This window comes from Saccostrea echinata, unplaced genomic scaffold, assembly GCF_033153115.1.
Source record: "Saccostrea echinata isolate AGI-Se365-2 ecotype Australia unplaced genomic scaffold, CSIRO_AGI_Sech_v1 ptg000032l, whole genome shotgun sequence".
Taxonomy (NCBI): Eukaryota; Metazoa; Mollusca; class Bivalvia; order Ostreida; family Ostreidae; genus Saccostrea; species Saccostrea echinata.
The window spans coordinates 7,720,840-7,747,173 of record NW_026889781.1 but is presented as its reverse complement, the minus strand read 5'-3'; the positions used below and the strand labels follow the sequence as shown (position 1 = coordinate 7,747,173).

Here is a 26,334-nt window from a genome sequence, read left to right as displayed (position 1 = left end):
CCCTTGTCGAGGTACCCACGCTGTTGGCCTATGACAGAAATCTGAGCTTCTGCATGATGATCAGTGACAAAACATATATATCTAAAGTATAATTTCTTGGTTAAGAAACAGAAGTAAAAGAATCAACTGGCTTCTGAAATGCTTCAAATGCCTGTCTAAAAATGATAAAAATATTCGTACTTGTAGTAAAATTTGGAATTGAGTGTTTCATTCAAAATATTTTTTTACAAGCTACATGTACTTAGTCTTGAAGATAAACAGACAAAAAAAAAAGTAATTGATTTTCGTCTTCTTTTTTTTTTCTATTGTTTGCATTTTCACACTTACTGTTAAAACTCAACTATTTTGCCTTAATTTGTTTTATTTTTATATACATGTATGTATTTTATATCCATATATATGAATGAAGTAATTGACAGTATAAATAAGTGAATTAAGAATTCAAGCTAATTGCCTGGTTGGAGGAGGAAGATTTGATTTTGAAAGACAACGGGGGGGGGGTGTCAAATTTCCTCATTTTTGTCTTCCTGGTCTCCAGCATATCTGCAACTGGATGCTGACTAGCAGAGCTATCTGTACTCTTGGAAAGTCAGTCTGAAAACTGCTCTGAGATATGCATTTCAAAAGTACTGCCTTTTAAGAAACTGAAAGTACATTTTTTAGTGTGATCTTCATTCGTCAAAACTGAAAATTAATATATGGACTTGGAAATAGTTAATGAGTTATAGGTAAAGACCACTACTTTTAATTATGTCAAGTGGCAAATATATTTCATCTGAACATTAATCAACCTTATACATAGGCAAAAAAATATATGTTTACTATGCTGATTTCTGTTCTTGAAGAACACGTGGCATTTCTACAAAATATTTAGCTGTTTAGTGAAACGGGCACCTGTTGTTCATACTGTATCAGGCCATACATATGTGACCAAAGAAATTAAGTGCAAAAATATGTGTTTATCAGAATGGAAATTCAATCATAGAACAGGCTGCCCCCGATGGGTTTACCTATAGGTGTCAAAAAGCTACAGAGTTAAAGTAAATACTCGAGTAAACAATTAGCTCCAGGACGTATTCGGGACAATATAGATGATTGATAAATATTTCTTTTTTAATGATTGTAAGTATTATGTAATGATATGTTATTGCTGTTCTGTATATTATATACAGTTATCGGCTGGCTTTCGCCAAGACAGCCACGCTGGATAGCGCTCTTGCCCACAATATGGCAGAGCCTGCCCACTTTGTTAATAAATAATTATCGCCCTCAACTAACGTTCAACTTCCTATTTCAATACCGTTTTGGTGCACAATTTGGACGGTTATACATACACAGTAAACAATATCCCTAAACCTAATTCTATTTTCATGTGGAAAAATATTTTCTTAAAATGTCGAAAATACTCCGCAATATAATTATCTTTAAATGTGGCCCCCGTAAAAAAATATTTTCTTGTCTTTTTTTTTTCCAGTGGCGGTATGTATACTTACATGCGTTCCCTTTGTGTATCACTTACACGAATCGATGAGGGTTTGATGGTCCAAATTGTTCATCAATTTCTTCTGTGTCTTTGAAAAATTATTCACTCATCAATAAATTAAGATAATATCCTTCATCTTCTGACCTGACAGAAATTCGCCAAAATCCATTTCATCTGACGAAGGTTTAGCTGTTTACCTCTCAACAATAATGCCAGAAGCGCTCGTAGCGCTATTTTTTTTCTTCCGCACTCACCCCCCCCCCCCCCCCCCCCAAAAAAAAAAGGTATTTCGCTTTTCAACGTTGACGTGTATAAGATTTATTCGACTGACGACATTCAAAAATATACCAACTGAAAGTTACACTCGTCCATTTTTATAGCTTAATATACATTTTCTTATTACCCTATTAATTATTATCGATATCTAATTTTAGCAGATAGTTTATGTTTAAAGCCAATGCCAGTTTTACAACTGCCTCCAACACAAGACTTTTTTCAATAATTTCATAACATTGGTGAAAAAAAAATATGAATAGTTTCTTAAAATGTTCAGATTTTTAGGTAATGTATTTTATTTCGAAACATGACTTGTGTTTGTAAAAAAAAAACAAAACAAAACGCAGATAGCTGTAGAAGACGCACATTGAAAATAGAAATTTCATATTTTTTTCGGAGTTTTTGCTCACAGACTGTTCAGAGATTACCTTTAATTAATTCTTTGCAAGAACTACGCAGCTATGTTAAGGCTTCCCGAAGCTTTAAAATGCGCTCAAAACATAATATGTCATTGCAAGGTCGGTTCTGGTTTTAATTTATAAGCATTGAACTTAAGTACTCCCAATTTATATAGAGGGTATCCTCGGCTATATATTAACATATTTGTTATGATATCACATGACTTTGTTGATCACGTGACGGTCATTTATAATTTTTTGAAGTGTCCCACATAAATCGCTTCGGCGCAGCTGATTAACACAATAATTATTTACATTTTGTTATATAAATAAACTCATCGTATCATTGTGTATCCGAAATGTGCTTGGGAAAAGTCATAGTATTACTTAGATACAAAATATTTCCTGAGAAATTCAACTTACCTACAAATTTGAGGGTATTTTCCACACAATATCGTAATCTTTATTAAAACAAAGCCAACACACATTTTTCCCAAGCAAGATTCAGTTAGAGAAGAACCTCTTCTTACAAATTTCCACAAAAATTCTCAGATTAATCCTCATTAATCACCTGCGCCAGACTCTTTTTTATACACTACCTCCATACACTATAAAACAGAGTACATTTCAAAAGTATATTTTTCATAATCGTTTTGAACATGCTGAATTTCAATCAAGGTTAGGTAAGCGGTGTATTTTTAAAATATTCGGACATATAAGACTTAAAAAACCTTTAACGACCCGTGAATTTTGCAATAGCTATTTAGCATTTTACATGCAGTTTGAAATAAAGTGTAAAGTTCATGACACCCTCCCCGTCATAACACCTCAAGGTTTGCAGTGACTTGACGTCATTTTCCATTATGACGTCATATTTTGGTAGTTCAAAGATGAGAAGGCACAGAGTGCACGGTGATATTCTACGGGAAGCCTTAACCTACCTGCGTAGAAAAAAATGCCTAATCGGACATATTTGACCGATAAGAACGTGTAAGGGAAAATGAACAACTTAATTAATGAAATTAACATTTCAAAAAACAAACGGTATTTACTTTCAATACAATTCGTTTCTTTCCATCCATTTTTACAGCCACCTTTACAGGAACCAGTCACGTGATCACAAACTCCAGAGTCGTTACAATATGCACTGCATTTCTGCTTACAATCCAGACCATACCACCCAACGTCACATTCTGTAAAAATTCAATAAATTGTTTTATAAAAGGTGTTTTATCATATATCGCTGTTATATTACCTTGTTCTGTGTACCTTTCACACAAAGTATTCCTGAAACCAATCATTCTTTTCATATAACTTATAATCCTATTATAAATACCAAACAGGCAAGTGCATTCCTCACATCTCTTTTGGATAAACATGCAGAGAGGAAAAACTTTGCTAGAGTCATGGACCATCTAGAATGGCACATACACATGTACTACCGTGCTATTCAATTGATTGTAAATCCTAGTATCAAGTTTTGAACATTTAACTTTATGAATTGTATAAATAGTTTGTTAAATGCGTCCTGATTCTTTTTTGTAATAAATCTTATTTCAAAACGTTCCTTGTGTTTTAACAAAAGCAAGGAAAACTGGAGAAAACGCACATTGAAAAAAAAGAAAGAAATTATTAGTTTTTTTCACAGCAGTCTCGTCAGAGTTTACCGTTATATAGAACATTAAATATTTACATTTTGTAAATGTTTTGCATAAAATTAAATTGTGCAGTCTCCCAATTAAAATGATACCTGGTATACTGAAATCCATTAATAATGAACCAAATTTTATAATAAGTTTTTAGCAAGAAGAAGGCAAAACATAGCCTATCGGTCATATTTCACAGGAACGAACGTGTAACCAACTAAATGAAATTGAAATTAAAAAAAAACCCACATGGACTGTTACTGTACTTTTTAGACAATCCGTTCCTTGCCATCCACTTTTGCAACCACCTTTACATGCACCAGTCACGTGATCACAGATTCCAGAATTGTTACAATATGTACTACATTTCTGCTCACAATCAAGACCAAACCACCCGACTCCACATTCTGTAAAGAATAAATCAATTGTTTTATAAAAGGTATTTTATCATATATTGCTTAATACTCTGTTTTTTTCCCTTTCACACTGAGTACTCGTTAAACACATCCTTTTTTTTTATAACTGTTAACCCTATCATAAAGACCAAATAAGTGCACTCATGGTATGTCTCTTTTGGAAAAATAGCTTAAGGCAAAATTTCATTTACCTGTGTTTCGTCGTTTTATGTTCTCGTGAAAAATATAATTTCATTACAGACATATATAGTGAAATCGGTGTAATCTGAAATGGGAGACAAATTTTGTGTCGGATTACACAAAGTGTTGAATAACACGTAGTGAAGAACATGGAAAAAAGTAAAATGAAAATTTTATGAACATAAAGGTCGGAATTCACAATGAAACGAATTGCACAGGTAGCAGAATATATAATTAAGGTCTTTCGTTCCAACGGAAGACTTTCTACTGATTCTGTTGGTTAAGATTATTAAGGTCTTTGTTTCCAACGGAAGACCTTCTACTGATTCTGTTGTTTCTTTTCCACTATCATTGTAAAGATCTTCCGACTTCCTTCGGGAGACCTTATTGTTTTCCGTCTGTTTTCTATTATTAAGGTAGGTCGCGGGTTTGCTTTTGTCATCAATTTCGGTACACAATTTCGATAATTCGAGCTGTTGTTTTGTGCACATTTGATTATGACGTCAGATACGTCACAAAGGCGACGTTACTTTGCTTCCCGTTTAGTTCTCTGAAAAATTACTTTAGCAATAGAATCTAGTCCGTTTTTACTTTAGCAACAGAATCTAGTCCGTACGAAGCGTAGATAGTACATGTTATTGTCCGTAATTTATATACCTTGTAAATGTATGAACCAAGAGTTTTATAAGTATGATTTCTGCTCTGATTATATGTGTATAAGAACTAACTAATAAAACATAATAAATGCGATGTAAAATGCAAGGAATAATATATATTGTAAATGATACTAAACTGCTAAAGGTCCATCAAACTGAGTCAGTATTAAATTAAAGATATGGCATGCAAAAACAAAGTTACCGTAAATTGCTAAGCCGAAAAATTGAAAGGTTGTATGTACATGTATGCACGTAATTTGCAATGAAGGGAAGGTGCGTAATATACCACGTTTGCTCATCACATTTTTAGGATAAAATCAATCCTCAACACTAAAATCGGATGAAATTTAATTACATGCATTTTCCTTTTTTTTTTTTTTTTAAAATCATTTATTATTTGAATCTGATAAAGTCATTCTCTATATGCAGGTTAGCAAGGAATTGATTTATCATAGTGAAATGCTCTAAACATGTTAAAATAAATTCATATAAACACCCTGCATATCGGACCTTTATGACACTGAAGACAGATTTAATATACTACGTGTATTACGGAATACAAGTATCGAGTACAATTTTTTTTCTATATAACAAAATTAAGCTGTCCATATATAAGCTGAATGCAAGTATTTTATATTTTGAAAAATTGATAAAGAAAAAAAAAAAAAGAAAGAACAAATGTTTGGGAGTTCGGACTATATACTGACTTGTGATTGATATAAAAAGAACATTCCCCCCTTCCTCAGTAGTGGGGTGTTTTTTTATTGCCGATTTCGAATGAAGTGATAAAATTCACGTGTTATGCTTGGAAACTTTTTTTTTACATGTATATAAAATCCCACTGTGGGACGTGGAGACCGGTCCTTCGGATGAGACCGTATAAACCGAGGTCCCGGGTCGCAGTAGGTGCTGGCACGAAAAAGATCCCTCACTGCTCAATGGCCGTAAGTGCCGAGCATAGGACAAAATTTGCAGCTCTCCACCAGCAAGTGGTGGCGTCTCCATATGAGTGAAAAATTCTCGAGAGGGACGTTAAACAACATACAAACAAACAAAGAAACATGTATATAATAATTTTTCTTGATAATGAACTTGAACATCCTAACATTACTTGAATTAATATATTATCAATCGCAGTCTTGTCGCTGCATATTAATTCTAATGCACAAATAATGTTTATATCAATATACCGTTCATTCTGACATGGTGGGCAGAATATGAATTTCACAATACTAGAGTAGATAAGTTGCTGTTCTTCCTAACATGTTTCTGCAATAAGTAAAATGCCGAATAAAATTACAGTGTGCACCTAAAAAACAGTGTGCATCTATGTCACCTTTTAGATCTTGTATATTCCAAATATAAAGATTCTTATACGTAAACGCGATTAAGTTCTGTTACTATTATAATTTTTTTTCTTACCGATTTTGTGCACGCGATTTGTCGAAAACGGTTCACTCGATTTTCATGAAACTTTCAGGTCTGATAGAACTTCAAAAAATCTTGATACTTAGTTTTTTTTATTTTGATGACGTCACTTCCGGTTCGAAGATTTTTGTGATTTAGTGATTTTTGGAGGGTCAGTTTGTCCGCAGGTTTTCTAACAAACCAAATATCACAGGAACGTAAAACTTTCAGCGAAGATAGAGCAATATATGTTGATCTATAATACGTAGTTTACTTCCACCGGAAGTACCAAACATTGACGCTCGCCATGACTCGAAGAAAGGCATAACGAGAATTTCAAAAATTCTAACACCTTTTCTACAATATCTCTTGAGCTGTAAATATTTTGTTAAAACATATAGAATAAAGTAGTGAAAATTACAAGATCTTTCCAACGATATCATTGAAAAGGGGCTGGCCCTTAAAATAAGGGTCTAGAGGGGCCAAAAGATTTTTCTTAATATCTCAAAAAGTATTGAGAATTTGTAATACATCAAAGAAGCAAAGTTATTCAAAATGACAAGTAGCAGCTAGTCAGACCGTCAAATGACGTCGATTTACGTCACCTCCGGCCAAACAGGAAGTAGTCAAAAATTAAATATTTTCACAGATTTTGGCATGCAATTGAATAACTAATGTCAGAGAGGACGTCCAACATATTTTCCAACAAGTATCGTCACATTCGTTCACTTCCGGTTAAACCGGAAATTGCCAGAAATGACTCATTTTTGCAGATATTGACATAAAATCAAATGATTAATATCATCTAAGACTAAGAACCCCATTTACTGTCGAATTACCAAATCCCACATGCACACGCGCTTCTAAAATATGTGGATTGAGATCATGCATGTATGAGTGTATCTGAGTTTTACAAATAAACTAGCCACCTAACCATGAAAAAATATTACTATTTTCTACTAAGCGTGTAATTGTATGCGAACAGATTGATATAATTGTTTATCCTGCAACTACCTTATAAAGGTAACCTAATAAACTTTATAAGCTTTATTCGGTCAATGCCCTAATAAAGCCTCGTTCATGTATTCCGACGTTCTAAAAGCATTGTGACGTCATGAATATTGTAATGTTTACGCCATGGCGTCTTAGATTCAACTGCAGAGATGTACCTAAATCGATTGAAAATAGCTCGTTTTGAAGGTCATGTAAAAATATGTTGCAGGATAAACAAAATACATCGACACTGTCTTGAAATATAAGCGATATTTGGGCTCGGGTCGAAAACGTGATAGAGGGCTCGGCAAGCCTCGCCCTTTATCATGTTTTCTTACCCTCGCCCAAATATTGCTTATATATCAAGACAGTAACCATGTATTTTATATTTATAGGTTCCCGTTATTTCTTTTAAAAATCGGAACACCATTAGCAGCTCTCTTAAAGTTGTTCTGATATATACATACGAGGGGTTATCAAAAAGTTCGTGGACTGATGCGATAAGATTAATACTATGTAGTCTGTGCTTACAAAATTTATAAGGAGGCCAAATTATTCTAAAATGAAAAAGACATTACATGATCACCGGGCGCTGTCGTCGTTTAGTTTCATGACGCCCGACAACATCATTGTCCGCTCTCTCTACCTCATACACTTATCTTTGTGAGATTACCTGAAGTTAAGTAAGGACTTATTCCGGTCTTGTTTATATGACTTTAAAATGTCATGAACAGCTGCTTTCAATGCATATAATATTGTAAATGGAAGTCTACATATGGAAAGATTCTGAGTTGATCATGCCAGAATACTTACCTTGTTGGAGTTCAATTTCTATCACACATGATCAACGTCACTTTTCGACAAGACCGGCTTTTGGAACTCTGACTATAAATCGACATTAACTGTGCATCTTTCATCTCATTGAATCTTTTTCGGCATTTTAAAACAAGTACTCTGGATGATGCATTTTATTTTTCTGTAGCCCGCTTAAACATTCCCTAGGTCTATACCAGTTTTTCCATGTGCAAAACTTTATAGAATGTTGGAAAAAGTAACCCCTCACCTTTTGACGTCATTTTCAAGCCATTAATTGTTTGGACACTACATATAAAATTTACAATAAAATTTCATAAAACGTAAAGAATGGGGTAAAAATTGCAAATTTTACGAATTAATTTTGTCGTATATGCCCAAATTAAGGGGATTTTCTGATGACAAATGCTCATATTAAAAGAGTTTTTTCTCAGTTACACCTAGGTAGAAAAAAAGGTCATATTTGAGGTTCCACCGCCTGGACATAACATTGCTTACAAAAAAAAATTAACAATTTATTAAAAATTAAAACTTATGATTTATGTTTTATTCTATAGATAGAAAAGGTGATGCTTACTAAATGTTTTAAAATTCATTGACGTATCTAAAGCGGTTTTAATTTTATGGCGCTAGTCCACGAACTTTTTGATAACCCCTCGTACATGCATGCATTATTCACAAAATGTGCATTTATAACCAAGGTAATAAATAGAAACTACAAATTGTAAATTGCACATTTGTAGCCGAGATGATGATAAGAAATTCAAATTGTGAATTTTTAAATCTTTTCCAAGTTCAAGGGGCATAACCGTCAAAAATCATCAGACCAGGACCAAATTCGAACTTGACCTATATTTTCTGGTAAAATACCTGGATATGCAATTTCATCCTTATACATAAATCCCTACAAAAGTAAGAGAGCTGAAACTGAAAATTTCTTATTTTTTCTTAAGTTCAAAAGGGATAACTCTGTCAAAAATCATCGGACCACGACCAAATTCCAACTTGACCTGTATTCCTATGACGTATCCATATGTCAAATTTAGGTTGAATGGGTGCAACTGTTGCCGAGATAATGAACGGAAAGTCAATGATGACGGAATGACAGAATGACGGAACAGGGTAACACTATATGCCCCGGCCATTTTATGGCGGGGACATAAAAACCTGAAACATAAAAAAAAATAAGTCTCTGGAAATAACATTGTCTTTAGATAACTAAAATAAATTAATGTCCGACGATCTTGAGGTAAATCAGAGATTTCACTGATGTGTACTTGTACAAGCAGCGTGTCACTCTTTTTGAAACCATCGTCCAAACGAACAATAAATCTAGAATGAACAATTTATTTCATTTCACTGTTCAAGTGTCCTTAATTTAACAGTGTATTTGGGTTGGGTTTGTCAACGTGTTTTATATCAGGATTTTAAAACGTCTTCATTGGCCAATATTTCTCTTATTCTGAATTTCGGTAACATTAAAAAAAATGTGCTGGTCCTTTGAATTTCAATACATCTGAAAAAGACTACATGTACTAGTAAATCAACCTGTCAAATCTAACATGGACCCACGTAATACGACTAAAATTCGTTTCATGAATTAACTGGTTCTTAACAAATATATGTACATTATACAATATCAATCACAATAAATCTTTTCTTTCGATCTGTTTGTTTATTATTTTCAATCACAATCTTTACATGTATAGTTACACGAAATCAATGCACGGCGCTACACCTGTCAATGAAAATCACTCGATCTGGTGCAACGGTAGCATTTCCCAAATAATTTAAAATATTCTTTCGGTCAATTTTAATTTTTCGTGTTGAATAATAATATTTTGGAACAAAGTTGGAATTAAGGCTGGAGCTGCATGCTGTGAATTTATCACACCTGCAGTCTTTATTGACGATCCCTTCTTACATGTATATGAAGTAATGAATCAGAGAGCATAGCATGCGTAACAAGTTTTGATTTAGATTTTTATTTTTCCTTAAAGATAAAATGATTAATAAAATAATTATGCATCTGATAGATACGCATAAATGTACATATGTAGCTGTTTTTTCTTTTTAATTTTTTTTTGTAACAAGAATCTGTAATTGAAAATTGAAAGTGGAGAGTTAAGGTAATAGATCTTAACAAATGACAGTTCATTCCTTCTTAGTCACTATATAGCTTTAAATTACGGTCGTGCCCTCTCCCCTTCAATTGATGTCCTATACATTCTTTTTTGTTTTTGTTTATATATCAAGAAATTTCTGTTTGGTTTTGCTCCCCCCCCCCCCCAAAAAAAAAAGACAAACTAAAATTGCTTTCTACGGGCTTGACACAGAACATAACTTTCATAATAATAGTACTTTTATAAAATTGTTTATGCCCCTACCCTTCGGTGTTGGAATTATGACTTACATTATGAATAAATTTGCTGGGCAAAAATGTATGAATTTATTTTTTTTTTCCCAATGTGAATTGAGATAGAACTTTAAATTGATAAATTATTCAGTTCCTCTTTAAAACATACTACATCAAAAATTAATTTTTCATATTTCCTCATAAAATCAACAACAAAAAAAAAATTCAAAACAAAACTAGTAGACTAATTGTTCTCGAACAATTAGAGGTCCTTCCACTTTCTTTAAATTTCATATATTCTTCGTTCTTCTATTTATTTTTATACAACCCCTCCCCCCCCCCCCAAAAAAAAAAAACCCAAAAAAATCCAGAAATGGCTTGAGAGATGGAAAAAATGAAAATTTTAAACATTTTGAAATGACCTTGACCTTTGACTCTGAACAAATATTTAAGGTCAAAAGTCAAGGGTCACATTGCACTTGACCCCATGTTTCTACGACTTTTAATTTTAAAGTTATAAGGTTTAATATTAAGAGCAAAGACGTTGAAGGGCGATAACTCATATAAGGGGTCATTGGATCCTTTTGCACTGATAGATTGAAGTTGTGTCTAAAGACCCTTAAGCCTTTAGTGAAAATTTGGTGTCTCTATGGTTTACGGTTTCGGAGAAGTAGCAATAACAAGGTTTTTCGCACAAGGGCAATAACTTCTAAAGGGGTCAATCCTAGGGGACAAGTATAAAATCTTTGAAATAGTTTAAAGAGGACATATTAAAGATGCAAAGATATTTAGAATATGTTGAAAGACAAAAGAGATATAAAAAGAGCTTAAATTCTCATATTTGGAATGACCTTGACCTTTGACCTTGACATAAACTTCAAGGTTTAAGGTCAAAGAATCTAATCTAGTTGGTTTCATGTCTCTACGACTTATCGTTTTGAAAAATTTTTACTATTTGTAAACTTCAAAAACTTTCAGGGGCAATAACTCATAAAAGGGGTTGACGAATACTTTCGCAATGAATAGATTGAAGCAAGTACAAAGTTGGTTGAAGACACTGATGGAGATTTCGTACCTCTACTGTTTACGGTTTCGGAGGAGTAGCGATAGCAAGTTTTCTAGCAAAAGGGGCAATAACTGTGAAAGGGTCATAGGTTATATGCGTTGGGTCAAATTTGTTCATAACTGTTTATGACCTTTACGATGAACAAAAAATCTTTTCGATAAATGTCGAAACAAAAAATCAGCGGAAGAAAAATAATAACAATAATATTAATAAAAATAATAAACAGAAGAAAATCAATAGGTCTTTCCACAGAAAGGTGGAAAGACCTAATTTATACCGAATAACATATTACTTAAATTTATCTTTTGAATTTATCGTAAAGCGGAAAATGTGTTCTGCAGGTTTCAAAGCCAGCTCAGAAATCCAAAGATGTCGTCATTTTCCAAGTCCAGTACAGAACATAAAATACAGTGTAAATGAAATAAATCATACGACCACTGGGATGAACTCAAACAAAGAAGACTCTTGAGGAAAAGATATTTTAATTCGACTTATAGACTGAAATAAACCGATATTAGTTCTCTTATTTGCCACTCTTTCCTGGTGCCTTGGGTCTCTGAATGTAGGATCAGCATTTTTTCCCCGCAGGTCCGTTGTACGGGGGGTGGGGGTGGGTGGGAGGGAGGGAGAGACTTTTTCTTAAAATAGTCTCTTTTGCTGTAGTTTTAATATGTAAATTTTGATTTAGTTGCTCTTTGCCCCCTCCCCACTTTTTGTTGCTGTACAGTCATATATAGGCAAATCCCAGCAAAAATGTAATGAAAAGCAACCCCCCCCCCCCCGTTCCACTCCAACACACACACATTTTTTTTTTGAAAATGTGTACTGAGATAGGACTTTAAAATTTGAAAACATTTTCTGTATATCTCTACATCGAAAAATATAACAAATTCAAACATTAATTTTTTTTTTTCATATTTCCATATGAAATCAACATAGATAATTGTGCATAGGTAATTAAATACTGAATTAAATATTTCTTTATCTTTGCAGACAATATGGTCTGCGTTATAGAACATGATGTGATAGCGTATCGTAATACACCTTGTAATCCTTTGGATTTTCAGATTTATGGCCAGTGCGAAAACCCAAAGACGCCAACATTTTTTTATGCTCCCTTAATCGAAGATCCGGGGGGCATACAGTTTTTGTCCTGTCCGTTTGTCTATTTGTCTGTTAGCCTGTTTGTCCCCAAAAAGTTTAACTTTACCCATAACTTTTGATTAGTTGGAACTATGGCTTTCATATTTCACATGTGTATTCCTTGTAACAAGGACTTTCTTTAGGAACCTCTTGACCTTGAAATTGGAGTTTGATCCACTTCTGCAAAATTTTACCACACTTTAACCTTGGCCATAACTTTTGAACAGTTGGTGCTAGGACTTCTGCATTTCTTGTGATAAGACTTTTCCTTGGGTATAAATATGTTTGACCATTTGACCTGGGAGTTTGACCGACTTTTAAACAACTTTACTCTCATATTTCACAGGTGTATTTAGTACAAAACCTTTCATTGTATACCAACAATTTTGACCCTTTGACTTTGACCTTGGAGTATGTCCTACTTTTGAAAAACTTTAACCTTGGTCAAACTTTTGAACAGTTGGTGCTAAGGCCTTTTTATACCACATGTGTATTCCTTGGAACAAGAACTTTGCTCGGATACAAAAAATTACGACCCTTTGCCCTTGACCTTGGAGTTTGACCTTTAAAAAATTAACCTCCATGAGTTTTGAACGATTGCTACTACGGTTTTAATATATATTTCACAGTTGTATTCTCTGTGTCAAGACTTTTCTTTGGGTAATAACATTTTTTAACTCTTGACCTTTACCATGGACTTTGACTTGCATTTGAGAAACTTTAACCTTTGCCATAAGTTGCCATATGGGGGCATCAGTGTTTCACAAACACACCTTGTGCAATATCCAAACTTGATATAAAACAAAACATTTACAATGAACCTTTAAATCAGTGAGTTGAACCTAATAAATTTCGATTATAGAAATTATATTTTATTTCGATGTATGGTCTGGAAAAAAAACCGTGTGAACTTGTCAAGTCGGAAACACACAAAAGGGTACGGTATTGCTGATATCATGCTGACTGTATTATTGCCTTGATTTAATTCAGGGTCACTAAGGAAAATGTTTTGACTGGATGAATGGTCTAAAAAACATGTGTTAACGTGTCAAGTCGTTAAAACACTGCTGGGGTTTGCTCACAGCCAGAGTGTGTCATGGCTTGACGCAAGGTCATTTGAAAGAGTTCAAGGTCACCGACAGAGAAACTGTACATTCCTCTACGTCTTTCTACTGGTCACTTCTTCGTTTTCGCAGCTCCAACGGAAGACCTACTCGTTCTCTGCTCTATTTTTCACTGTATTCGATTTTTTTGCTCTAATTTTACTGTTATAGGACTTCTTTCTCGAAATTAAAAGATAAGAATGAAATAAGAAAAAAAATCAATTACTCATTGAACATGTTTTCCCCGCGTATCCCTCCGCACATCCAGCGGGACAGGATCCATCTATTGGATTACACTTGTTTTTATATCGGCAAGGTCCGCAATGTCTCCTGCAGTTTCTACCGTACTCACTAGAGCCACATTCTAAAAGAAATACAGATAATGTATCATGATTTTTACCCCTTTTGTTTCTATCCTGTTCCTCAAAGTTCTATTTCAAAATTCAGACATTTTAACATAAAGCATGTGAATCTAAAAACAAAAAGACAAAGAAAAAAGGCATTGTCCTGATTTATATTAGAATAAAATGTTTTGTTTTAATTTTATGTAAGCAAAAAAGTGCATACTAAAATTGAATCAGCCAAAAGTACAATTTAATATTAATTTTAATTGATCAAATACAGTAAAACACGCTTATAACGAAGTGACGGATGAATTTGCTTCGTTAAAAGCGTAATTTGCTATATCCGTAAGGTTCACAATACATTTTGAAGTCACAGGGAAGAAAAATCACTTTGCTATAAATGTCAATTCGTTATAAGCGTGTTCGCTATAAGGGCGTTTTACTGTATTTTCCTTCAATGAATGAAATATTTTGTGACAATCTCAAATAATTACCAAATACCTGTCACAGGGTTTAATTACCATTGATACAAAGGAGACCTTTCCAACCGGCTTCACAACCACCCTGACATGCTCCAGATTTTGAATCACATCCACTGGAATTGAGGCAATGTGAACTGCAACTCTTCTCACACTTTTTACCATTGAATGCAACGGGGCATACTTTAACACAAGTGTAAGAATCTTTTCTCATTAATTTATTACATATATAGTTATAAATATCCTTAAAATGATACACTGTCTACGCGTCTGTGAAACACATCTTATCTGATTTGCACGGGAATGATTTCAAAAATAATAACTCAAATCAAATAATTCTTCTAGAAAGTGAATTCTCAATATCAAACTTTTTACAAAAAACTATCATTAAATAATTTCAAAGCATCTTCAGACTATAAGTTAAAAAAGCTTTTTTATTTATCATTTTTAAAACTTAGGAGTTTTAATTCATATTCCGGAAGGACATATGCACAACGCAAAGAATTTGTCATTCATTTGATATGAAAATTTTAACAAGTTGATGTTCTGCAATTTGGAACTTTAAAAGACATTTGAATCAAAAATGTACTGATTTGTTTGTATCCATGGAAAATTTCACAAGAATGTGATAAATGTACATTTATTACTTAATGTAAACAGGATTTCCTTGTCCTCAATCTAAGAAAAAAACTACTTACATTCTGTGTACAAATGACGGAATCTATGCAGCACAGTTATTATTATTGATAAATTTTATTTAGAGAAATACATGTGTATGTGATCAATATGTGATCAAAAATTAAATTATTAATTATAAATGTTCAAGGAATGTTTCAGCATAGAATGATTATTTCAAATGTGTCAAAAATAGGCTATGCAATGGATATACCTACTTATTATTTCATTGAAGATATAGATGTGCAGAAAGGTGTGTTTTTGCTCCTTGTTGTTTTTAACGATTATCCTCAATATTCAGAACAAAAGTTTATAAATTGATCCTTTTTTAAGCAACAATCAAACCTCATTCACAACCTTTCTTGCATGTATTGTCCCCTTCTAGACATTGTTTATATAGACAATCTTTACAATACTCATACGGACATATTCCTTCACGGCATCCTGAAAAGAAAATAACAAGAAAGTGTGTTTTAAAATTTAAAAAAAATACATCTCGATCGATCGTTATATTTACTTCTACGAATATAAAGACAGAACATAGCCATTTCTAAAACTCTGAAGTAGTGAATGATTATGAAAAGAGGAAGATTGATTGATTGTATGTTGTTTTTTGTTTCATTCCAGAATTTTTCACTCATATATAGTACTACTAAGTCAGAAACGTACTGACATTCCCATTTTGTACTGAAAAAACTTAGATAATTACTGACAATGTGCTGCCTTTACTGCAAAACTTAGACAATTACTGACCTTTTTACTGCCGGTGCTGATAAACTTAGAAAAGTGCTGACAATCTTAGTCGGTGCTGATAAACTTAGACAATTACTGACCCGTTTTACTGTCCCTGCTGAAAAACTTAGACAAGTGCAGACATTTACTGATAAGTACTGTCCTTATTGTTCTCGCTCTCGGGGAGACTGCGGAGGTGTGCAGTTGATTTTTTTAATCTTAAAGAGGCTTTATTTGATTTTTTAAAAATGATTTTTATAACTATGCCCTATGATATTTTCTAAAAGCTCCTCCGATCAATTTATAGAAGAATTATTTGAAAATATTTTGATAAGGAAAACATATAAAACTTCAAAAAATTTCAGCAGATAAGCAATTCGTAAATTATTTTTAGAGGCGTTTATTAAGAAAATATGGCGTTTCCAGGGATCGATATTTTCCTCCTGATTATAAAAAAATGATTATTATTATATATTCCCTATAATGTACATGTAACCCCCCCTTTTTTGTTTATAATTCCGTATTTAAAAAATAAAGCTGTCTGGGTAGATGCTTTTTATGCAATTAATTTTGAATAATTATAATATTTCATACCCAGAGTATGCGGGGGGGGGGGGGGGGGGCTTTTCTGAGAATAGTCTTTTGGTGTAGTTTTCATATGTAAATTTTGATGTGGACGCTGCCCCCGTCTCTCCCCCCCCCCCCATTTGTGTGCTGTACAGTCAAACATACCCAAATTCCAGCATTTGAAAGAAAGAAATAAAGAAAACATTTAAAAAAAAATAGGTACCCCTCCCCCCGAAATATGATATAATTTTTTTTGTGTTTTTTTTAAAATTTGGACAGTTTACTTTTTTTGGCTACGGGGTTGTATTGATATTCTTCGATCCTTGATATTCATTGATTAGTTAGTTACTATCCATTCTATTCTTACAATAAAATACATGTACATCTTTTAGTTGATTTCCATATCTGGGATTTCTGAATCCCACATGAGAGTGGTTTTTTTAGGGTTATTTATTACCGTTATGATTTGTAATGCACGGCAATTCATTTGATATTAAGTGATAAAAAACAATAAATAAATGAGCTATCTAAAAAATAAATAAATTCAGTGGTTTGAAACAAAATATCGTTAGTTCTTATATTTTAACTTAATTTGGATTCAAAATGATACATGTGTATTGACAATTCTTGCTTTTCAAGTTAAGTAAAATACTCCTTGAATTGCTAATTTTATATTTTCAAAAGTTTATTTGTTGATGCGGCATCTTGAAATAGAATGTTGCTAGAAATCCATATCCATCCTTTTATCAAATGGAATGTTGCTAGAACTTCATACCCATTTTCCTATCAAATTTAAATTGGGGGGGGGGGGGGAACAAGTGCGATCTTTTAAAAAGACGTATTATAACAGTAGCCGATTTCCTAAGATATAGCAAACATGCTTAAATGTTAAAATAATACTGTTGGGTTTAATTAGTACATAAATTTTCGAGATCTGTGAAAATTTTGAGCCAGAAACAATCATAGCATGTAATTTTTTAATTTTGTGCGAACGATTGGTATGTCAATAAAATCGATAGCATTATTTTGATACGTTCTCGCTTGATTGAATGGTAAGGTTTTGATGTCGCACTGAGGTGTACACATTTTGTTAGTTTACACAAAGATGCATGGTGCATTAGATCATACAAACATATAAATATTTATGTCTCTAATTAGGTATTGTATATTAAATGACAAAATGTTCAAATCAAATCGTATTTACATGTGTAACTGATGATCTTCATACCCTCTATGTGTATGATTTTTTTTTTTTTTTTTTTTTTTTTTTTTTTTGAAGTTTATGGATTAGAAATTAATTTCTTTTATCTATTGTAGTTATTTAAAATTCTATTTGCCGTAAATTCATTTAATGAATTACCAGCAAAGGTTTTATCAAGCTCAACGCCAATTCATCAAAAAAAAAAAAAAAAAAAAAAAAAAAAAAAAAAATAAAATAAAATAAAATAAATAAATAAATAAATAAATTAATGGTTTCATAGCGTGGTCGGGAACTTTGTACAGTATATAAACCAATTTGATGTTACAGTAATACTGTTTTAATTATTCGTCCATAATGATTTAAGTGTGTTAGCTGATAACCGGCAGAATTACAGAATTATTGAACACACAATCGGAAACTCTATGAAGCACCCGTGTGTATAGAAGAAATCGCCTAAGGCGATCCGAGTGTGTACGGTAGCGAAAATAAGACAATAGGTGTCACTGGTAAATTATACAAAGGGGCACTCGCCGGATATCACAGGAAGTTAGTTACACAACATTACGGAAACAGGTAGACTTCTCTGTTCTTCTACACAATTTTGAGCAATTCAACAAATACATGCGCAATCTACAATCTCTCACCCTCTATTTAGAATAAAATAAAATATTCTAAAAAAAAAAAATAGATTTATATTATATAAATTAAATGAATGATTAATTAAAAATAAAATGTGAAAATTCAATTCGGGAAAGACACAAACTATTTAGATTTAGCTGCAGTTTAAAACAAAAAAATTAAATAAATTAAAGGGGGGAATCCTAAACTATTGCAAAAATATTGATATAAGGCTTTTCTTCCTAATTTGTTCTGTTAAGTCGGGATAGTGTGCGATGTACATTCTAAGGGAAGATAGAGTGAGAGAACAATAATGAATGTGTTGTCGATTGCATCCATGTAAAGTTTGTTTATCGAATAAAAAAAACCTAAGAATTTTCTAAACATTAAGTAAACAATTATCGAATAATCATTCGAGAACAATTTACAGACAACAAGATCATAACAATAAAAACTAATTTTCAGAGTTATACTATATTTAAAACTATCTACATTGTTTTCACTTCGCCTGGATCAATATTGATTTTTTTTGGAGAGAAAGAGAGAGAGAGAGAGAGAAACATCAGCTCGAGATGGTGGGGACCTACAGTGCAAAATCTCGGTCTTATAAAGTGATAAAATATCAATCAAAACTGAAACAGATGAACAAATAAATAAACATATAAATACTAATCTAAGAAAATATATCAACCATATTATTTCGGATCTCCAAATATGTACAAGCTTACTCAGCTACTCAGCTCTCATGATGTTGGTGTTTTAGTTGGACTAGGGAAATTCATTCTTCATGTAATGATATTAAGAAATGATGAATAATTTAATTTATATGTATATTATCTATAAATATTTTTTTTCATGTATTAATGGAGAGTTTATAATACTTACTGTAATTGTTGGTGTTGAGGAGTTGGACAGATGGACACTAGGGGTTCCACCCCCCGTAGACTCTCGCCATGCGTTTATATTTATGTTCATTTTGTATATGCTGATGGCCGTATGGCTTAAAGTTGTTAAATAAAGAATTATTATTTATTTACTCTCGTTCAGTAGGGAACTCATTTATGATAAATTGAAACCGGATATCCCAAACAGCGCTAGCAGAATATGACTTGTACAGATGTAAAAGAACATTTAGAAAATGAAATTACCGATCAGTAATTTATTCAAGTCTTAGTAGATTAAGATTTCTTTCAACAAGAGGTGTCTGTCCTGATGATAAAAAAATACAATTGAAACATGTATTTCCGATCGAAGAAAACAGGAAATAATGCAAACTATACCGTAAAGACGGGTATATTTAGCACTCGTCTGCGAAGGAATAAAGTGATGAAATTTATTTCTTTAGATTGAACAGGGACAGGGATAAGGTGTAATTATTCAACACATTTATTTAAACTTGATTCACACAAAGTTATAATTGTACATCGTATTCGTTATGAATTATTTTACAGATACCAATTATAAAATTATTAGTTGAAAAAATAACTGTCTGGGAATTGAAACTTTATTTCAAAAATTAAAATAAGACTGTTTCTAAAGTAAAAGTTATTAACAACCAAATATTTTCACGCCACTGCAGCCTCCCCGAGAGCGAGAACAATAGGGACAGTAATTATCAGTAAATGTCAGCACTTGTCTAAGTTTTTCAGCAGGGACAGTAAAACGGGTCAGTAATTGTCTAAGTTTATCAGCACTGACTAAGATTGTCAGCACTTTTCTAAGTTTATCAGCACCGGCAGTAAAAAAGGTCAGTAATTGTTTAAGTTTTGCAGTAAAGGCAGCACATTGTCAGTAATTATCTAAGTTTGTCAGTAAAAAATGGGAATGTCAGTACGTTTCTGACTTAGTAGTGTAGACTTCACCTTATGCCGGTCAAGGGCTTAAAATTTATTTCTATACTCGACACTCATGGCCTTTGAGCAGTCGGAAATCTTTAAGTGCCAATGCACGTCGTGAAACGGAGCCTCAGTCCTTAAGGTGTCATCCGAAGTACCCGCTCCTTTCACTCGAAAGTACCGGGCGCTTGGCGAAGGAACAGTTGATACCTATTTTTTTTTTTTTATCGACTTAGGTCAGTCACCACACTACCTTCTGATCACAAAACTATATAGCCCACTACTGACTGAGCCACGGTAACGGTATGAAAAGAGGAAGAAGTCAGAATATAGAGAGGGTAAAAATAGAAATTGCAAATTCATTCAATTACTTTTTTACTTAATTAATAGCAATGCTCTACAGGTAGTTATAAAAGGATATTAAAGACTTGCCTAGGATGCCTTAAACCATGTTTACTGTATTTTAATTTTTTACTTACCGTAAACCTCTATTTCGCAAACTTCCGTGAACGCAAAAGTCGAGTAATCGCTTGGATACCTTACTCCAGCTAATCTTTCATTATAATAGATGACGTATTGTCCATACACTGGGCACGCTATGTTGACAACAGGTGGTATGGTGGCTCTTGTGTAGGTGGTGTCATGGTAACATAAGTAACCGTCGTTTCTATTGGTTGTGTTGGATACATATAAATAAAATCCAAGAAACCGTGCAGTGTATCCATTGCTTGGACCTGTAATGTGCAAATGGATAACTCGAACTGACGTTGTATTTTTCCAAGTGTTACAAAAGAACGATAAGTCCGTATTGACCGTGTATTTATTTTCAGGTGATTCACTCCCGCACTGATTTTGATTCAAATCATCAGTAAATCGCTATTTTATTAATATAACATACCTGAACTCAAAAGTTGTAGTTATGTACATGTGAGGCATGAATTCATCCAAAATTATACAGAATAATCCATATATCCGTAATTTTTCGTGTATGTCAGCATAACAACTTGAATTATCCGCCATATTTACTGACCTTGATCGATTTTATTTTGAGATAGCCAATGAAAACTCGGGATATAGGGAGCAGATATATTTAGGAATTCCCTTGTATTAAGCGTATTTATGAAAGATATCTCATATGGAATGTTTTTTATTCATCGATGTTTAGTGATACCATAGAACACAACCATTTATCAACACCGACATTTACTTTATCAAGCCTTACCAGATTCCTAGCGCAAGTCTCAGTACATCACACGAGAACTGTCATGGCAGCTGAGGAATACGATTGGTAACCAAACATATTTATTTTACCTTGTTTTAGTTTATAAAGGGCTAGGTTGTTGGTAATGATTGAGAATCAATCTTACTGGAAAGAAGATGGATGCGAAAGCAATTTATTTTTCGTGCAGTCGCCCGTATTCAAAAAGATATATTTGCACCATTACGGAGACCCCGTGGAATTGTAGCCCTCTCTTGAAAACATTAGATAAAAAATATAGGAGAGGGTTAGATTATTTCAGCTAAGGATTTCATTGAGTTGGGGTAACATTTCGACAACTCATATTATAATGACAGTAAAACCTGTCTAATCCGGATGTTGTGTATTCCAAAATCTTGCTTAATATGATGAAATTTACATTCCTTTCAGTACATTCAATTGTTGAAAATGTTCAATCCAGCCAATTTCTATGGAACCAGTGGTGTCCGGATTAGTTTTACTGTAATTTTGATTTACTTTGATCAATACGGGGTGCTCAAGGTGGGTGTGACCGGTCGAAAGAGAAAGCAATTTTTTTGAGTTTGTGATCACACCTCTGGTGTTTCCAGTGGTGAGTGATTTTGCCCCCTCCCCCTTCTTCAATTGTAATGTTTATCGGGTTGCTAAGTCGATCACTGTTTGTTACTTTCAGCTTACATTGTAAGTGAAAAGTGAAATAATTAAAGATTGAATTTAACAGAGAATATCCTTACAATCTACCTCCCCCAACAAGCTGTTTTGAATACAATACCAGTAGTATAAACCTTTCTCGATATTCTTAAAAAGATCAGAAAATGCCTAGCTTATCCATTTGAACACATTGCAGATATACAAACTTTATCAAATTTATATTTTTCAGATAAGTTATAGGAATGTATTGATTTAGATAAAGGTCTTATTTGTAAACGAAAAACTTTTATTTTTACGCTTGGAAAACTACGAGTTGGCTGTCATATACTTTTTACATGATTCATATGATTTCAGTTTCACTTAATTTTTGGTCCAGGAAGGGATTTTTTAAATATTATAATTATAACAATTATCAATGATAATGTGCACATGCTCGCCTGAGAAGATTTTGATAATAAATTATTGAAACAAAACGTATTTTTGAAGTAGTCAGCAAAAGCCCGGTTTTCAGTTTTCGAAAAATCCTGCCCAGCCTAATTGATATTGCTTTTCGTAGATATGGTGGTGTTTCTTCTGAATGTAAATCATATACGGTACCAATTTTGATGCACCAGATGCGCATTTCGACAAATTATGTCTCTTCAGTGATGCTCAATGTGACACACAAATTCACCATAAATTCAGTCTTTTTGCGATTAAATCAAATCATTGGGAAAATTTGACTTGAGAGTTTGGTGTCATAATATATTAAAACTGAAACTTAAATTGTATATAAATATCAAATCGTTGTTTTAAATTGTTTCAAAAGTATGATAATGGAGTATTTTTTGATACGTACCCCACTTTACGTTATCCGTTCTGTAATAAACTTTTATGTGATGTATACTAAGAATAGATTTCAAGTTCACACCTAATGTGGCAGCCCGTATATTATCATCTGATATAGCACAATGTCCACTCCATCGTGTAAGGTCCGATTTCAATCCATTAACAGCATTTTCAGCTTTTTCTGTATTCATATAGAAGATTATTCCGTAAGCACTCCTTTCAATGTGTGGAGGATGTGGATTCGATTGCCATGCGGGCTTATTCAAAGCAAGGTTTTCTGAAGAATGATAATTAGACAAAGTATAGGCGGTTTTAAAAGATTAAAATCTAGTCTGATTTGTTTTCATTTGTTGCCTTACCATATGCATTTGAACGAGAATTGAAGCTGATAATTATCAACGACACTGTCAGAGAAAATAGCGATATATTTTTCCATTGCTTCATAGTGACGATGCCTGAAGAAAGTGGCGTCTTTTCATTATTTAGAGACAACTTTTTGCACTCTTAGCAAGAAACAATGGATGTATGTCCTTGCATTTTCTCCAAAGAAATCCCGAGTCATTTAAGTATTTATGTAGTGTCGTGTAATGTGATTTGGTGGAAAGAACACGGACGCTTTTCTGTTATTTTGATTCACTTTTGTTAACCTATTTTTAAACTCTTATAGCCTCTGCATACATTTTCCTTATTGTCACGTCATTGCAGCTTTTCCACTATGCATCAGAGTATTCTTGCTCCTAATTTTTACGTAATTACTTATATATAATTTATACATGTAGTCTTTAGAAAAAATTATTTTACTTACTCTTTTTTATATAGGTGCTTTACATACTATTTTCATCTATTTTCATGTTGTTGCTGTTTTTTTTTTTTTTAAATTATAATATTAATTGATCAATTAGAGTTCATTCGACTCGGGAATTCTTCTTTAAGGGATATATGGGTAGTGAAGGGCGAATATTTCACGCTACATTACTAGATCTGGTAATGTTCTCACTTTTTCACAAATACCTTATGGTTGCTCAGTTAATATTTGTTAATTATTTGATATAAAATAAGGAAATTGCACGTTCTCATTTCTAGGAAATTCCACTGCATATTAAACTCTTGAACAATTTCAGCGCATATTAATCACAAAAAGCAATATGGAATATTGGGAGAACGTTTTTCTTCTTTTTTCTGATATTGTTTTAGAACCATTTTATTTAAAATTAATAATCTAATTTTCAAAATTTGAACTATTATTATAAAGTTATTCACCAAAGCGTCTTGGTTTTCAAACAAAACAAAACACAATTTGAAAGTATGTAGGTAAATGATGCCGTTTGAAAAAAATGAGTAGGTTTCATTCATTGCATAACAAGAACAGCTAAAGTGTACCTGATGTATGTAACAGATGTTCAAAATTTCTGTATGTATCATTGACAATTTTCTAAAAGACCGATGAAAAACTGGTGAAAAAAATCTGCTACAAAAATTATTCTGGTCTAATTCGTAAGTCATTTTGAAAAACAGAAGTAAGGCTGTACTGGGCACTCCTGAAGCCAAAAATTCCGCTCAACTTCATGCGTTTCTGGGTTTTGTTCATTACTATTACAAATTCCTTCCAAAACTATCATCCCTTACAAATTGTAAAACAAAGTCCTGGCAAAGGATATTAAATGACATATGACCTTATTCCCCAAGGTTTTTTTTTTACTTAGGTCTTTTACATTGGAGGGTGTGGGCCAATCTTTGATTGCCTCAATTTAAATGGGACATGGTTCAACACCGTTTTGAGACACTACATGTCCTAAAAATTCAGTCCAGCTAAAACACTCTCCATAAGCCGTTACAAGGTTGCGGGACAATTACAAAGACCGAAAGGCATTTTGGTAAGCTCGTATAGTCCGCTATATATATCTTCTATTTCAAAATGCTCTGCGAAAAACTGTAAAACCTGTGACATTTTGATAACTAACACTTCTTTCACCAGTAATCTTACTGGACAGAGCTTCTATACCCAAACTTGGGAAAATCTGAACTGCAAATCTTCTAATCTTGTCTAAGAAATAGAATGTAATCTTTGTGGATTTGTTTATTTTGGTGAAACCAAGGGATCACTTAGTAAAATAATATCAAGTCATAGATTTCAAATAAATAATGGGGGTCAGCAGCTTTTATACAAGCATTTTAATTTACTTGATCATTCTATTTTGTCAATGAAAGAATTCTAGAAAAGATTTACCACCACACAAACAGTACACCTTTCCGTAGACAACAAGAAAAATTTTGGATTAGAAAATTAGGGGCAGCCTTTCCCTATGGATGTGATGACAATGTCGATAGTGTTGGAAATCTTTCCAGGTCACAGTGTAACAATGTAAAATGATATGGGACTTTTTAACCATACACAGAGACGTAAGCGTAGTCTTGGGCATTGGTCTTACAATAAACTTTTAATACACGATGTCTCTTTTGATTCATTACTACCTTACGTAAAACAACAGTTAGGTCTACATCATATTCGCACCAAACTTTACTCTACCCTTTCAAACTTTTAAATAGTGTTTTTTAAAAGGTTAAGGAAAGTCCATTTTTTGATTCCTCGACAGCAGAATATAGGCTCGGATCTGTGATTATGGATATTGCAAATCAAAGGCTTTTTAAACCCCCACGTTTTACTGAAGAAAATGCAACTAGAACAATCCGTTTTTTCCTTAAACTTCAATATGCCAACAAAGGAATTGACGCGGTTAATATAAGTAATATTCTTAATCACAAAAGGATCCAGTCTTGTATCCCGCTATATTTCAAGTTAAAGACTACACCTTGTATTTCCTACAAATATACTTCGACTATTGCTTCCAAACTTTTTAATTACAAGAAAACTTTACAGGGCCTGGATATCGAATATCTGAAACATAATCCTCCATCGTGTTCATGTTCTTCTTCACCCTATAACTATAGTCCTGCTGGACATGTTACTACTGGTGACGAAAATATAGTTAACAATGAGGACCTTACTTCACTAATTTAAAAGGTCCTAAATATAGGGATCCCCGATCCCTCAACTGGCGTCGGGATTTCATAAATATTATGGATTTTGTAGAGGATTACGCCAGGCAATGGGCCAGACATGAAAAAGAAGACCTTGACACTTTGTCTGAATGGATTAAATGTATCAGATGTATGTTAAAATCGCGCAATAAAAGATTGAGGGGCAATATGAGAACCATCTATCCTTCTGTA

General features: G+C 33.1%; 1 protein-coding gene across 1 annotated transcript; it reads right to left on the bottom strand.

Annotated features, from left to right (window-relative positions):
• Nucleotides 1-14,154: 14,154 nt before the first annotated feature.
• LOC133197914 (platelet endothelial aggregation receptor 1-like) lies at nt 14,155-23,294 on the bottom strand. Its single transcript, XM_061334090.1, has 5 exons — nt 23,114-23,294; nt 20,867-21,121; nt 15,792-15,878; nt 14,802-14,942; nt 14,155-14,300 (listed from the first exon to the last, which is right to left on the bottom strand). The coding sequence occupies exons 1-5, from the start codon at nt 23,292-23,294 to the stop codon at nt 14,155-14,157; spliced, it is 810 nt and encodes a 269-aa protein (XP_061190074.1).
• Between the last annotated feature and the right edge of the window lie 3,040 nt (nt 23,295-26,334).